General features: G+C 41.8%; 1 protein-coding gene across 14 annotated transcripts in view; it reads right to left on the bottom strand.

Annotated features, from left to right (window-relative positions):
• Positions 1–12,352, bottom strand: part of WWOX (WW domain containing oxidoreductase) — a 932,057-nt gene that overhangs the window by 616,035 nt on the left and 303,670 nt on the right. The window contains exon 9 of one of the 14 annotated variants that reach the window (XM_039888500.1): positions 843–7,016. The exons of the other annotated variants lie outside the window; for them this stretch is intronic. Coding sequence (XP_039744434.1) covers positions 7,008–7,016 — 9 coding nt within the window. The 3' untranslated portion in view covers positions 843–7,007. Of the gene's footprint in view, positions 1–842; positions 7,017–12,352 lie in introns of those variants that run through there. 14 annotated transcript variants of the gene reach the window in all.

Consider the following 12,352-nt stretch of genomic DNA (forward strand, 5'->3'; position numbering starts at 1 on the left):
TTGGATGATTTTCACAAATATGTCAAAATGTTTGTGCAAATAAAGATATCTGAACCAATTTACCTGCTTTTTTTACAACAGGAAGGCATTTTTCCAAGAACTGTTTCTTTATAACCACCCCCACCTTCCCCCCAAAGAAAAAAGTGCATGTCAAGGGGAGGGTGCTTATGTTCAGAGTTCAGAATTTTGTGGGTATTACCTGAGGACTTCAGTTGCTAGCTCCCAGCTGGCCCTCTGTCCTACCCAACACTCCTCACTGTTAAATGCCTAAGGACAAAATCCCCCACCCCTCAACCCCAGCATGGCCCCACATAGTTTCCTGGCTGGGTTTTAACCCAAGCTAAACATCCATAAACCTGAGTGTGGTACCTGCATTACTTGCTGCCCAGAGGAAGAAACACACTGGCTTTGAATTCTTTCTTTTGGAACTTCTATGAGCCAGAAAATATCGACTCCTCACAGGCCAGGCACAGGCGTTGCTGTATGTTGCTCTCTCTGGGTCTGTACTGATCAATGACAATTTTGGAAAACATCGCCTGAATAATTCATCACAGAAAAAAAGCTTTTGGATTAAATGGTGTTACTGGGGCTTCCAGCACAAACATACATGTGTTCCCGAAAAGCTAATCCAGCTGGAAGGCTGCTCGGAAATAATCAAGATGACACCCAAACTGAGCCCCCCATTTTGCAAATTGTAACAAGCCATCTACCCACCACCCTCAGTCATACAAAAATGCTCAGGTGTCTCAGCCAGGTGTTCCAACAGCATGCGGCTGGCACATCTTGCCATGGTTTGCTAAATGTGGTGAAATGCTACCACAATGGACTTAGAGTGTGCAGGGTTTTTTTTTGCTTGTTTGTTTTTTGTTTTTTTTTTAAAGATAGATGAAGGGAGAAAGAAAGGAATGAAAGAAGGAAAGCAGGGAGGGAGAAGTGCAAAAATGTTGGCTACATTTCTTGTAGAGTAAAAAACTAAAGAGCAATGGGGACAATTCAATTTAAGCTTGGCAACTGGAATGGAGACTTAACACCCACAGTAACTGCCAGGCAAGCCATACATTTTTTTAAAGACCCATCTTTTCACACAAACAATTAGTATTCCGTTGCACACAAACAATTAGTATTCCGTTGACTTTAAGTAGTAGCAGCATACCTAGGTGAGCAAAATTCGACACTGAAAAGCTACACTTGGTTCAATTCATGGGCATCACACACCGAAACCCTCAACACATGTTTATAATCATTACTGCCTGCTTTACTGTTTCATTGTTTTGTTTTGCTTTTCTTGCTCCATGTGCAAAAACCAGGTTTCAACCCACTTCCTCTCCATCTGCCCCTCTTACCTCCTTTTTTAAAAGACTCAAAGCCGTGAGGTCTCAAAATGGTAAGAACATTTGGCACTACTTAATTCTAGTTAGCCAAAAGCATCTATTTATAGCATATAAAGATGGAATGTAACAGAGGGGCCCCACGGTATGAATTTCAAGTTCTGAACATCTAGAGACAATGTAACCTACATTGCCTTGACCTTATTTATTATTATTTCTTCATTATTTCATTCCATAGATATAGTTTACACATGCTGGTGTCAAGTCCTGTGCTGCATACTGGAGCTATAGATAAAAAATAAATAAATAAAGCACGGCCCTAACTCTTGAAGAGACTAAGCCTGGTGGGAAAGAAAGTCACACGCACAGTTACTGTATGGTATGAGTACAGCTCTAATAGGAGCTGGGAAGGAGCTCTGAGCCACGATGCAGGGAAATCTTCTGTAACCCAGCATCGTGGATCCAAGGACAGCATCCAGGTGACCTATAGTCTCTGCTAGTCACTAAAGGACAGGAAATCCCCATGAGTTCCACCTGCCCATTTATAAAGGTTAATGAAGGTGAAAAGAATAGGGGCCAAAATGAAAACAACAACAACAACAACAACAAAAAAAAACAGACTATTAAGAAGGTGCCGGTAGATAGCCAGGTGTTCTCCTATGAGTGAGTGCCATCCAGAGAGACTGTAGTGTATGTGCCACCCTTCTATCAAGGGCAAGACCAGATAGCAGAGAATATCTTGCTTGTTGCCTCCCCGAGCAAAGCAATCACGATCAGATAGGTGCCTTGAGTCTCACCCCCAGACTGGACACCTTGAACTATTCTGAGATAAAGACTTTCACCATTTTTTCATATGAAAGGAGAAAGGCCTGGATGGTTTTTATACTTAGTAAAATTCAGTTTAAATCAAACTCAGTTAATTATTGACTCAATGAGGATGAAACTGGAGTAAAATCATTTTTGCCTTAAGCCAAACTATTAAGAAGCCTCACATAGTTAATAGACTAAAAGTCCTCAGAATATTCCTTTAGACTTCGTAATATTCAATCTTAACTCAATCATTATGGTGCTTATCTCTCGATGCCAATGAAGGAGAGGCAACTGAGGAAGTTGCATTTATATTTAAGAAAATAAAAAAAGCATGCGGAATAGCCATAAACAAATACCTACAGGCTCTTTTACTGAATCAATAAAACACCATAATGTTCCTTCTGAATTTCTCTTATCATAAAAAGCTCTCAAGGTTTCTATGTCACTAATTTACTTTTAAGCCATAGGTGTGCAGCCTTTTTTTTCTGTCTCTAAGTCATTCACGCTTCCAGCAACAGCATTATACACAGTGCTTCCCTATGGGAAGGGGTTTATATTATCACAAACTTTGTGAGCAGGGCATGTGTAATTTGAAACAGTGATCCTTCTGGCAAACCTTGCCCTTAGTGGAGTAAAGGTGTAGGGGCAGAGACATGGCTCCTCCACCCCGCCCCCTTACAAGGTCTGAAAGCAGCAGAGTGAGCCCCATTAATGACAGTGTGAAATTTATAAAGTAATAAGAATAAACCACAAAGTGTGAGATAGGAAGTCTGACAAAGTTCTTTTCTCTTCTTCATGTTGACAATCTGGACGATTTCTTAAAAATACCAAATTTCCTTAAAAACACACATTTTTCTAAGTCCTAGTTCCTCCAGTATATGATTAGTCTGCCTTTAAATTTCTTTTTTTCTTTCTTGAGATAAGAACAACTTCTTGTGGAAAACAGCTAAGGGTGACATCTCCAGATCCAGCCACTGTCCCTGTAATGCAGTGCCAAGCCTTCCGAGTGTGGGGCTCTCTAATTGTGAAGACTGCTTAGATCCAATCTAACAAGTGTTTATTAAACATGAAATAAGGTGTTAAGGAGACGAGATAAAACTATAATTTGTGCTCACAAATCAATCATCCTAATGCTCATCTACAGTTTCAATAATTATTGTCATTGGTATAACCCCCAAACAGATCCAAAGCCTAAAATGATTTGGCCTCATGAACATAGAGCTTGTCAACTCAGACCTGAGAACCTGTGGCCTTTGCGGCAAGTTTCTCCTGATGGCCAGTAGTTATGATGAGGTGTTACCAGTGGAAGATTCCAGCTTTTGATATTACCAAATAACCAATCATAACAAATATACCACTCTGGTGGGTAATGTTGGTAGTGAAGGAGGCAGTATATATCCCCTCCCCTCTACGTGTGGGAGTAGGGGGTATATGGAAAATCTGGGTGCTTCCCACTGAATTTTGTGTAACCCTAAAACTGCTCTAAAAAATAAAATCTAATTAAGAAATGAAAAAAAAATTCTTAAAAGGAACAGATTCTTAAAAAGATAGGAAAAAAATGCTTTTGGAGCAAAAAAGAAATGAGCCTTTTTTATGGATCTATACTTTTCTGGAATCACTTGGTCCAATCTCTCCATTCACATATAGGCACCCGCAAGTCTCCCTAACCACCGCCATTCCTGGCCTGAGCAGAAACATATCTAACAGAGGGTCATCAATTATTTTATGCCAAGGCAAAAGGCCTATACCGAGGGCTTCCAGCCTTCACATCCAAGACCCTCACAGCTCCCTGTGGAATCATTGCTGATCATGCCTTCTTCCAAAGTTGACATTGTTCTTGGCAAAATTTTACTCCTTTCATTTTAGAGTACATCATTCTCCTTCCTGGTGGTGTGACAGATCCAGAAGAGAAAGAACTGATGGGTGAAGGCATCTGTCTTCAACAGTGCCTTTTCTCCTTCTGTGACAATGGCCCAGAGGAAGGTGTTGCTGGGAGGTTGGAGTGAGCTGTCCAAGTCTTGGTTGTGGCCTTCGAATGGCTTCCCACCCCCTGAACACAGCAATCATAATGAGAAAGCTAATATTTTGGCAATATGGTCCAGGGTGTGTAGAGCACGGCCTTCCTTTTAAGTCCACTTGCCTCAAGTAAGGGGGATGGACAAAGCCATTCACAATAACATGCCCACAGAAACACAATGGTCATAGAGTTACGATCATGGCCAAGTTAGTTGAGCAGACCCGCATTATGCCAACCACCTACCAATAGACATGATTCCTTCCTTAAATTCCACTTTCAGCTTCTTATAGATATAAAACTCTTCAACAGGGCTACGTGCCACAAGGATATCGTCGACGATCTTTGTATGCACTTTACCAACTTGGCATTCGTTTGTTTACAGCTTTAAAAAGGCCGAACAACGATGACTACACACGTGTGCTTGATTTTTTTATGAGACATATAAATGAAAAACGAATGGGAAGAGAGAATATCCCTCCCTTCTGAGGAGAGAGATTGTGTCACTCAGAAGGAGTGACAGGAAGATGGGACAAGCATGAGGACTCAGGGAACCTGAAGAAAACTAGATGGGAGGCGGGGGTGAGGGCAGCCAGAGAAGCTAAAAATCCATGTGGAAAAATAGTCATAAAGAACTATGAGCTCTAATTGGCTAAAAATTCTGAGACCAATGATGAAAATCCACAATTCTACTTAAGATACCCCTTTTCAAGGTGTTCAGAAGATTCTGTGGTTTCTCATTTTTAATTGCATTCTCTTGGGGGAATTTCTCACCATTAGAAGTAAATTTATTGATTTTTATTATTTAACTATGTATTAATTTTAAATTATAAAAGTAATCCATGCTCACTGAAAAAAAAAAAAAATCTAGTACAGATTGGCCTAAAGTCAAACGTGATTGTTTTCCCACGGCTTCCTACCCAAACCCATACCCCAAGGGTAAAACCTGATGAAAAGTCTGCTACTCATCTTTCTAGATCTTTTCCTATGTGCACACAGATGCACATTTTAAAAATGATTTTTAATTAAAAAACAATACAAATCAATAAACCATCTCTACTCTGTAGTATATCATGTCCCACGGGTGTGACCTCCTGGGCTGAGCCACGGAATAAGACAGCTCCAGTCCATCTGATGGCGGTGAGCTGGGCTGAAGCACAGTACTGAAGGAGGAAGTAACAGGACTCTCTAAGGACAGGCCTAAAACACTCAGAACCGGCTGTCACTGTGCGATGGACATCAGCCTCTTACTCAATTGACAGGCCTTCCTCCGGCTATAGGATCTTGACTGTAATTACAGGAAAGGCCATACCATAAAGATGGGGGGAGGAGCTAATTGACAAAAAGTTCAATGTGCTGACTTAAGGACCAATGACCAACCCTTAAATTTCTTTTCCTTAAAAAGCCACTGATGTGTAGTCCATTAAGCCACAACCGTGCAAACCCAGGAGATAGGGTATTTCCAAACAAAGCACCTGTGAGCCTCACACAGTAGACTCCTAGCCTTTGCATCAGACAGGTCTTCGGAGGGCCACCCAGCAAAAGAATTTTTAAGTGGCACAAAAGTGATTAATTGCTGATTTTGTTTCCTTTTGTTTGCTTATTGCTTTGCATTTGTTTCATGTGTATTTACTGACCCATCTAAAATGCAAAAGAAAAGACATCACCTTGAGAGTCAGACCTTCTCTAAGCCTCTGGTTCCCAGAGGCTTGTTACCTTCCAATCATCATAAAAGTCTAGCATCCTTGTCCGGCTTAGTAAGGAAGTATTACCGTTAATCTATCCATATGGAGAGAAAATTTGAGATGATCACATATCATGCAGTGGGTTAGAACACAGACTTTAGAGTCAGGCAATTATTTCAGCTGTATGCTCTTGGCCTGATTACTTATCTTCTACGTGCCTCAGTTGTCCCATATCTGAAATAGGGGTAGAATTGTGGTGAGGGGTTCATTTATGTAAAGTATGCAGAAAGAGCACTACATATTATATACTTATATACATATAAGAACATGGCAAGTGCTATATAGGTATTAGCTATATTTATTATGTTGTTTTCATTGTTATGTCATTAATCAGAAGTTTCTAAAAAAAATGACTCTCTTTAAATACCTTCAAAATATTTTACAAATAACTCAGTTGACACTGTAGGGACCTAGAATGACTGAATGCAATTGCTCCTCTCTGTATAAGGGAATAATAGACACACACATTAATTACCCACACAAGTAGACATAGCTAGGTACAAAAGATATGTTCCTGAAACTATGTGTGCAAAAATCAAATCATACCGCCAATGAATGGAGTAAGGTTGACATTGCAATGGAAGCTTCTGGACCAGAACAATGCTAGCCACCTATCTTGATACACAAATTCTTAACATAGCACTTCTTCTTATGCAGCTTGAGCTTACAGTTAGAGAGTGAGTGTCAGGCCCCACCAGATAAGGGAAGCAGGAAATGTTTGTTATTCCATCACGTAACTGACTCGAAGTTTTGCAGCCTTCTCCTAGGAGGAAGGCCAAGCTCTAACTGCAAAACATTCCTGGGAGTAAGATTCCCAAACTTGTTACCACTACACAGAAGGCCAGTCTGCAGGAAGAATTATGATGTTTTTACCAAAATATCACTTGGGTGATATTTTGCTAGGTTGGTAAAGGGTATCTCTCACACTGACTTCAGATGGTCAGTAATGGTTACTTGGGGTAGTGTGCTGAGCATGATTCTGATTGATTAGTGATGTCTGTCATGGGTAAAGGATTTGTGAAGTGGATGCATGCACACTGGACACTCACCATTTCAAATTCATGTTGCACAAGTATTCAGTATATCAGGGATAAAACTCTCAGTAATGTGTCAAAAAGGCTACGAATTGAAGAAAAAACACATTTTGATATGATGATGCATATTCTTTAAGAACCAATTACTCCCTGAATTATAACTCTGTAAGTTGTTAAAAATTATTCAAGGCACATGAGTACCACAATAAAATTTCCCTAAGCCGATATATAAAGAAAATTTCAACATAAATTCAGTCTCACTTGAGAGGGAAAGGAAACACAGATTCCATAAACACCTCCTAGCGGCAGGCCCTGGGGCTCTGTACCCAAGGTCGCACCATCTCTTGTTCACTGTCGTAGTTCTAGGTGTAGCAAAGTGCTCTTACATTACACACAACCAAGCCAATGTGAATTACATGTTTAATAGATTTGGTTCTAACACACTGTGAGGTGGGTTTATGGACAGTGATAAAAATGAAGCTAGGAAGTTGTAGGAATAGGATGAATTGCTAAAGAGTCACTGAGGAGGTCCACCCAGTAGACCATGTCCTGGGTTAACCTGCCCAGTGGCTAGTGAATAGAAAAGAAAAAAATAAATAAATTACTCAATTGAAGACACACTCATGCATACACACACACCTTCAGAAGGCATATCTCCTAGATGATTGTGTGACTGCCTTGTTCAATCTCGACTGGCCTTTGGTTTAAGACTTCCTATAAGCTGTATACATGGTGTCTGTGAAACCATCTGTTTTCTTTATCGTGGAAATGCCACTTGAGCTATGGTGCCACTTATTTTCTGGGTGTTCATTTAACTGTGATGTGAAAGCAGCTAGCTGGCCAGGAATCTTCAGGGGAGAATTCCAAGTTTTAGAAATCTAGAGAACAACTCCAAAGTGCACACCCACACCCTCCACTCTGTGCATCAGAGTAAGTATCACCCACTCTGCGTAAGACATTTCAGGCGCAGGGAGAATGACAGGTGAAGGTGTGAATCAGCAGTGTGGTGGGCTGCAGAACCTCAATAAAGGTAACTAAGGGCGGAACGGAAGGAAGCGCAATGAGCAGGGGGTGACTCTCAGTTCTCCAGAGGCGTCTATGCCCACCCCCTCCCCAATCCTTAAATGACTGTTATTCAAAATAGCTTCGTATGCTCAAATTTTCTCCAGGGGTTTCAAATTCGGCTCTCATCTCCCAGCTTGCAAATAAAGAAACTCCAGGTGTGAATCAGCAACTCCCTGTTTGATTGAATTTTGTAATCACTCCCACACACGTGATGCACCCCTTATACTTCATTGAAAACAAGACACCAAGTGCCATGAGGTATTAAATACAGATCAGCGTGGGGAAGGGAAAGAGTTCAAATCAACAACTGTGCGCTGAGAACCTATTAGGTGTCGGGCCAGCGTTAAAAATGGAATAAAACATGCTACTTTTCCCTAAGGAGCATGTCATCCAATGGGAAAGATGACTGTGTAACTGGACAATCATGATGCAGAAGTGCCTAACTTGTCGGGGCAGCTCAGGAGAGGAGGTGGTCAGTTGTCTAGGTGAGTAAAGGTCTGGGAAGGCTTCATGGGAGACATGATGCCAAGAGCTGGGTTTGAAGGATGAAAAGCAGTTTACCAATAGACAGGGAGTAGGAGGGGGAGCCTGGACAGAGGGAACATCTGGCACGGATGAGTCAGCCTGGTGAGCTCAGTTCAGTTTGGCTGAAGCATAAACTTAGCCAGTGGAGAGAAGTGGGAGCTAAGGAGGCTGGAGCAGTCAGTCACCTGGGGCCCAGTTGGGGGCTAGTGAGCCAAGCCGAGGGCTCACAATGACTTTCGCTTGAGCTCTCTGCTAGTTATATTTTGTGAGCTCCTGCTATTGAGTCCTGTTTTGCAGTAGATCAAATGCTAATGGGGGAAGGTTCTTGGAGCCATTTCATTTGCCGAGTGAGTGCTGAGCTTGGAGAAGAGAAGTGAAGGGTTACGTGATAAGGGAATCCCCACATCTGAAGCGTCATCACGAGGAAAGCAGAAGTCAGTTTAGTTTGCTGCGCGATGTAGAACTCAGAGGGAAATGACTGGATGTTCAAGTGGGTGCCTGGCAATTCTCAGAAGGATATTTGAACAATTAGAGGGACTGTGGTTTCATTTAGCCTCTGCATAATGTCAAAAGCCCTGTCTTCTCTCTCCTCTGTCCCACGACAAGCCAGAAGTCTGAAATGAGTCCAATGTGGGAAACAACTAAATGCCCATGATCTTCTTATGTAGAGTATAAATCAATTTATAGGGACCACACGATGAGCACAAGAGAATTCCACCAGCTGTGGGTGCCGAAGGAGCCCGAGGCCGTGACTGGAGACAAAGGGAACCCCATAAATACATGCACGCATACACTGACAGATTATGTCACTTCAAAACAGATTAATTATACCCAAAAGTTAGTTCAATGCCAAGTTATTCAAATGTCAAACAATATCGAGCACTTGCAGCATGCTTCTATTAGTTCATGGTTGATGATCATCGTGACCACACACAATCACCTCGATATTTACGGTGTGTGTCCTTGATAAGAAAAAGTCAACCTGAAATAAAAGCGAACCCATACCACAACCAAACTTTTTTTTCCCAGTCTGAACAAATCATTTAGTGTAAAAATAAACAGAACTAGAAATTGTCTCTAATAAACTAATATTAGTCTCCCCAGAGGGTTAATTATGTCGCTCCGTATTTTAAGAAGAATGTAAATTGCCAGTTTCAACAGATGTTCTTTTAAAAGGATTGGTTATCTGGGAAATGATGGGTCTTTGTTAGAGCTTACCCCAGTGGAATATAAACATTAAAATCATCCGACTATCTGTCGGCTCCCTCTGGACTCCTCCAACAACTGTTACCCACATCAACGATTCACCCTTTGATTGTCAGCAGCTTTAGCGACAAGCGTTCTAGCCAGAACTGGGGTCTCAAGTATGAGACAACCTGTTCTGAAGATTTCTAAACTACTCTTTGACCACTGGGAAGACCCCACAATGGCACCTTCCCATCATTACAAGCCCCGGCTGGGGTGCTCAGTCCGTGATCATTTTCATTTTATTCTTCTACCTTGGAGAGCGAGACTATGAGATCACAAAGAATCAAAATTAGAACTTTCTGGAAATAGAAAGGCCTGTCAGAATTGTTTAAATAGTTAAACGTGTAAAATGCATGTTAAACACATACATACATACATAGATTCTTGAAAACTTCTAAGGGAGGAATGAGAATTTGAATCTCACTGGAAAAAGTCACTGGAAGAGAAAAAAAAAGATCACCAATTTTGCCATTGTTTTTTCTCAAATGGTATTTTGTGATGTTGAAATGTATGTCATCAGGCTCAGAGTGAAAGCTTCAGCTTGGATATTTGGCCAAGTAAAGAGAGAAAAAAATCCTCGGCATGACAGTTCATTATTCCAAGTTGAATGACCGCTACTGACCTGGGGGTATGGAGAGAACATGTGCTCTGATGTCACAGCTGGTCTGACTGCCAACCTCACTTGACCGAACTCTTCATTATCATCCTGGTTAGACTCACTTCACAGATAGAGAAACTGAGGCTGAGGGAGATTAATGACTCCTATGGAAAACTTAACAGAATGTGCTTTCACTATTGATCTGCTAGTAACAAGCATAAAATTTCATCTCAGCCAGAAAGGTAAGCAGATAACTATTGATCTCCTTAACTGTTTCTGAAAGGACCTGCTCACAGTAGAATTTAGGCATTCTGAAGAGACTAGGCAGTTTTATGTCCTACAGGCAGGAGGGGTGGCCTAGTGCCATTATTTGAGGGAATGACCTAGATGGCAGTAAGACCAAAAGAACAGTAACAACAGAATTACTAAAGTCCTACTCTGCAAGAGAGCTAAGAAAGCTGCTTAATATTCATTATTTAATTTAATCATTCCATGACTTTGTCATGGAGATATCATTATGTTCATTTAACAGGTAAGGAGACAGACTCAGAAAGGTGATATCACCTACCCCTGGATCACACATCTCCCAAGTGTCCCTCAAAAAACATTCCAGGATTGCCTGACACAGAACGTGCCCCTTCCACTACACTCACTGTCTCAGATGATGCCTGATGAGCACAGAATACTGACTATGTCCACCAGAGTAGCTACAAAGTCTGTTGATCAGCTCCCTGAGGACCCAGGTGCAAGGTAGGGCCAGCAAGGTATCAAACCCATCATGCTCAAAATGCCAGGCTGGCACACCCAGCTGAAAAGTCAGAAAGCTCTGTATTTGAAGAGGAAAACTCAGAAAAAGTTCAATCTCATGGGCCTGAAAAAGGGCTTAGCCATACCACTGCATAGGTTAAACATGATACAATTCCAGGGGGTGTCCTTCACCTAGCAGTGAGCTGTGCACAGCTTGCTTTGCTGCCAGGCAGGGGCTTGGAGCATCCACAGAGCGATTCTGAAATTTATCCTGCGCTATCTGCTATGTCACCTTAAAGGGTGTTGGGATGAAGAGCTTCCTCTGAATAAAGGCTCATCTCTTATATCCCCTCAATTCCCAGTCAAAGGCAAAAAGGGCCTTTTAAGTCTTCTACTGTGTATACTCCCAAGTTCCCAGGGAGATACCTACCTGCTCCACAGTTCAGAAACTAGTCTGTGACCACAGCAAGCAACAGTCCAAGAAAAAGAAGGCCCTAGTTCTGCCCCCTCCGAAGACCCCCTTCCTGATGATGTCTGCACTTCTACAGGAACCTAGGGGACATGGGAGAGTGGCCCTTGGGTAGAAGTATTGCTTTTCTCCTTCCAGTCCAGGCCTCCTGGGCAGAAGTTGATTTGGCGACATAAGGTTGCCTTATTTCCAATTCTAGTGTTTGTGGGTTACAGGTTCCTGAAAGCCAGATGGGGAGAAGGATAACGATCATGAAACAGTCACTATTTTTCCTTCCTTGTACACTTTAACCAGTTAAGAACTGTGGCTCTACAACCCTGATTCTCAACCTGCAGCAATTTTGCAGACACCGCCCCCCGCAAGGTCATTTGCCAATATCTAGAGACATCTTTGATTATCTCTACTTAGGGAGAAAGGTCACTCCTAGCATCTAGTGGGCAGAGGTCAGGGATGCTGCTCAACATTGTATAATACACAGGAGAGAGCTCCAAAACAAAGAATGATCTGGCAACAAATATAATAGCGCCAAGGTCGAGAGACCGTGGACTAGAAGGAACTCTGTGTTAAGTCCTAAAAGCACAATAACAGGTGAGCCAGGACTTTGCATTTTCCAAAACCTCAGAGTATGATGGCCCTGATGTTATAATGCCATGCAGAGATGTCACATTAATAAGTGACTCCCTTCAAACATGTGGGCTGGTCCTTAATAGATCTCATTAGTTTGTATTAGTGAACGGGATGCAGAGTTGTAAAAACAATTCCCAGAGGC

This window comes from Pteropus medius, unplaced genomic scaffold (assembly GCF_902729225.1).
Source record: "Pteropus medius unplaced genomic scaffold, Ma_sr-lr_union100, whole genome shotgun sequence".
In the NCBI taxonomy this organism is placed as follows: domain Eukaryota; kingdom Metazoa; phylum Chordata; class Mammalia; order Chiroptera; family Pteropodidae; genus Pteropus; species Pteropus medius.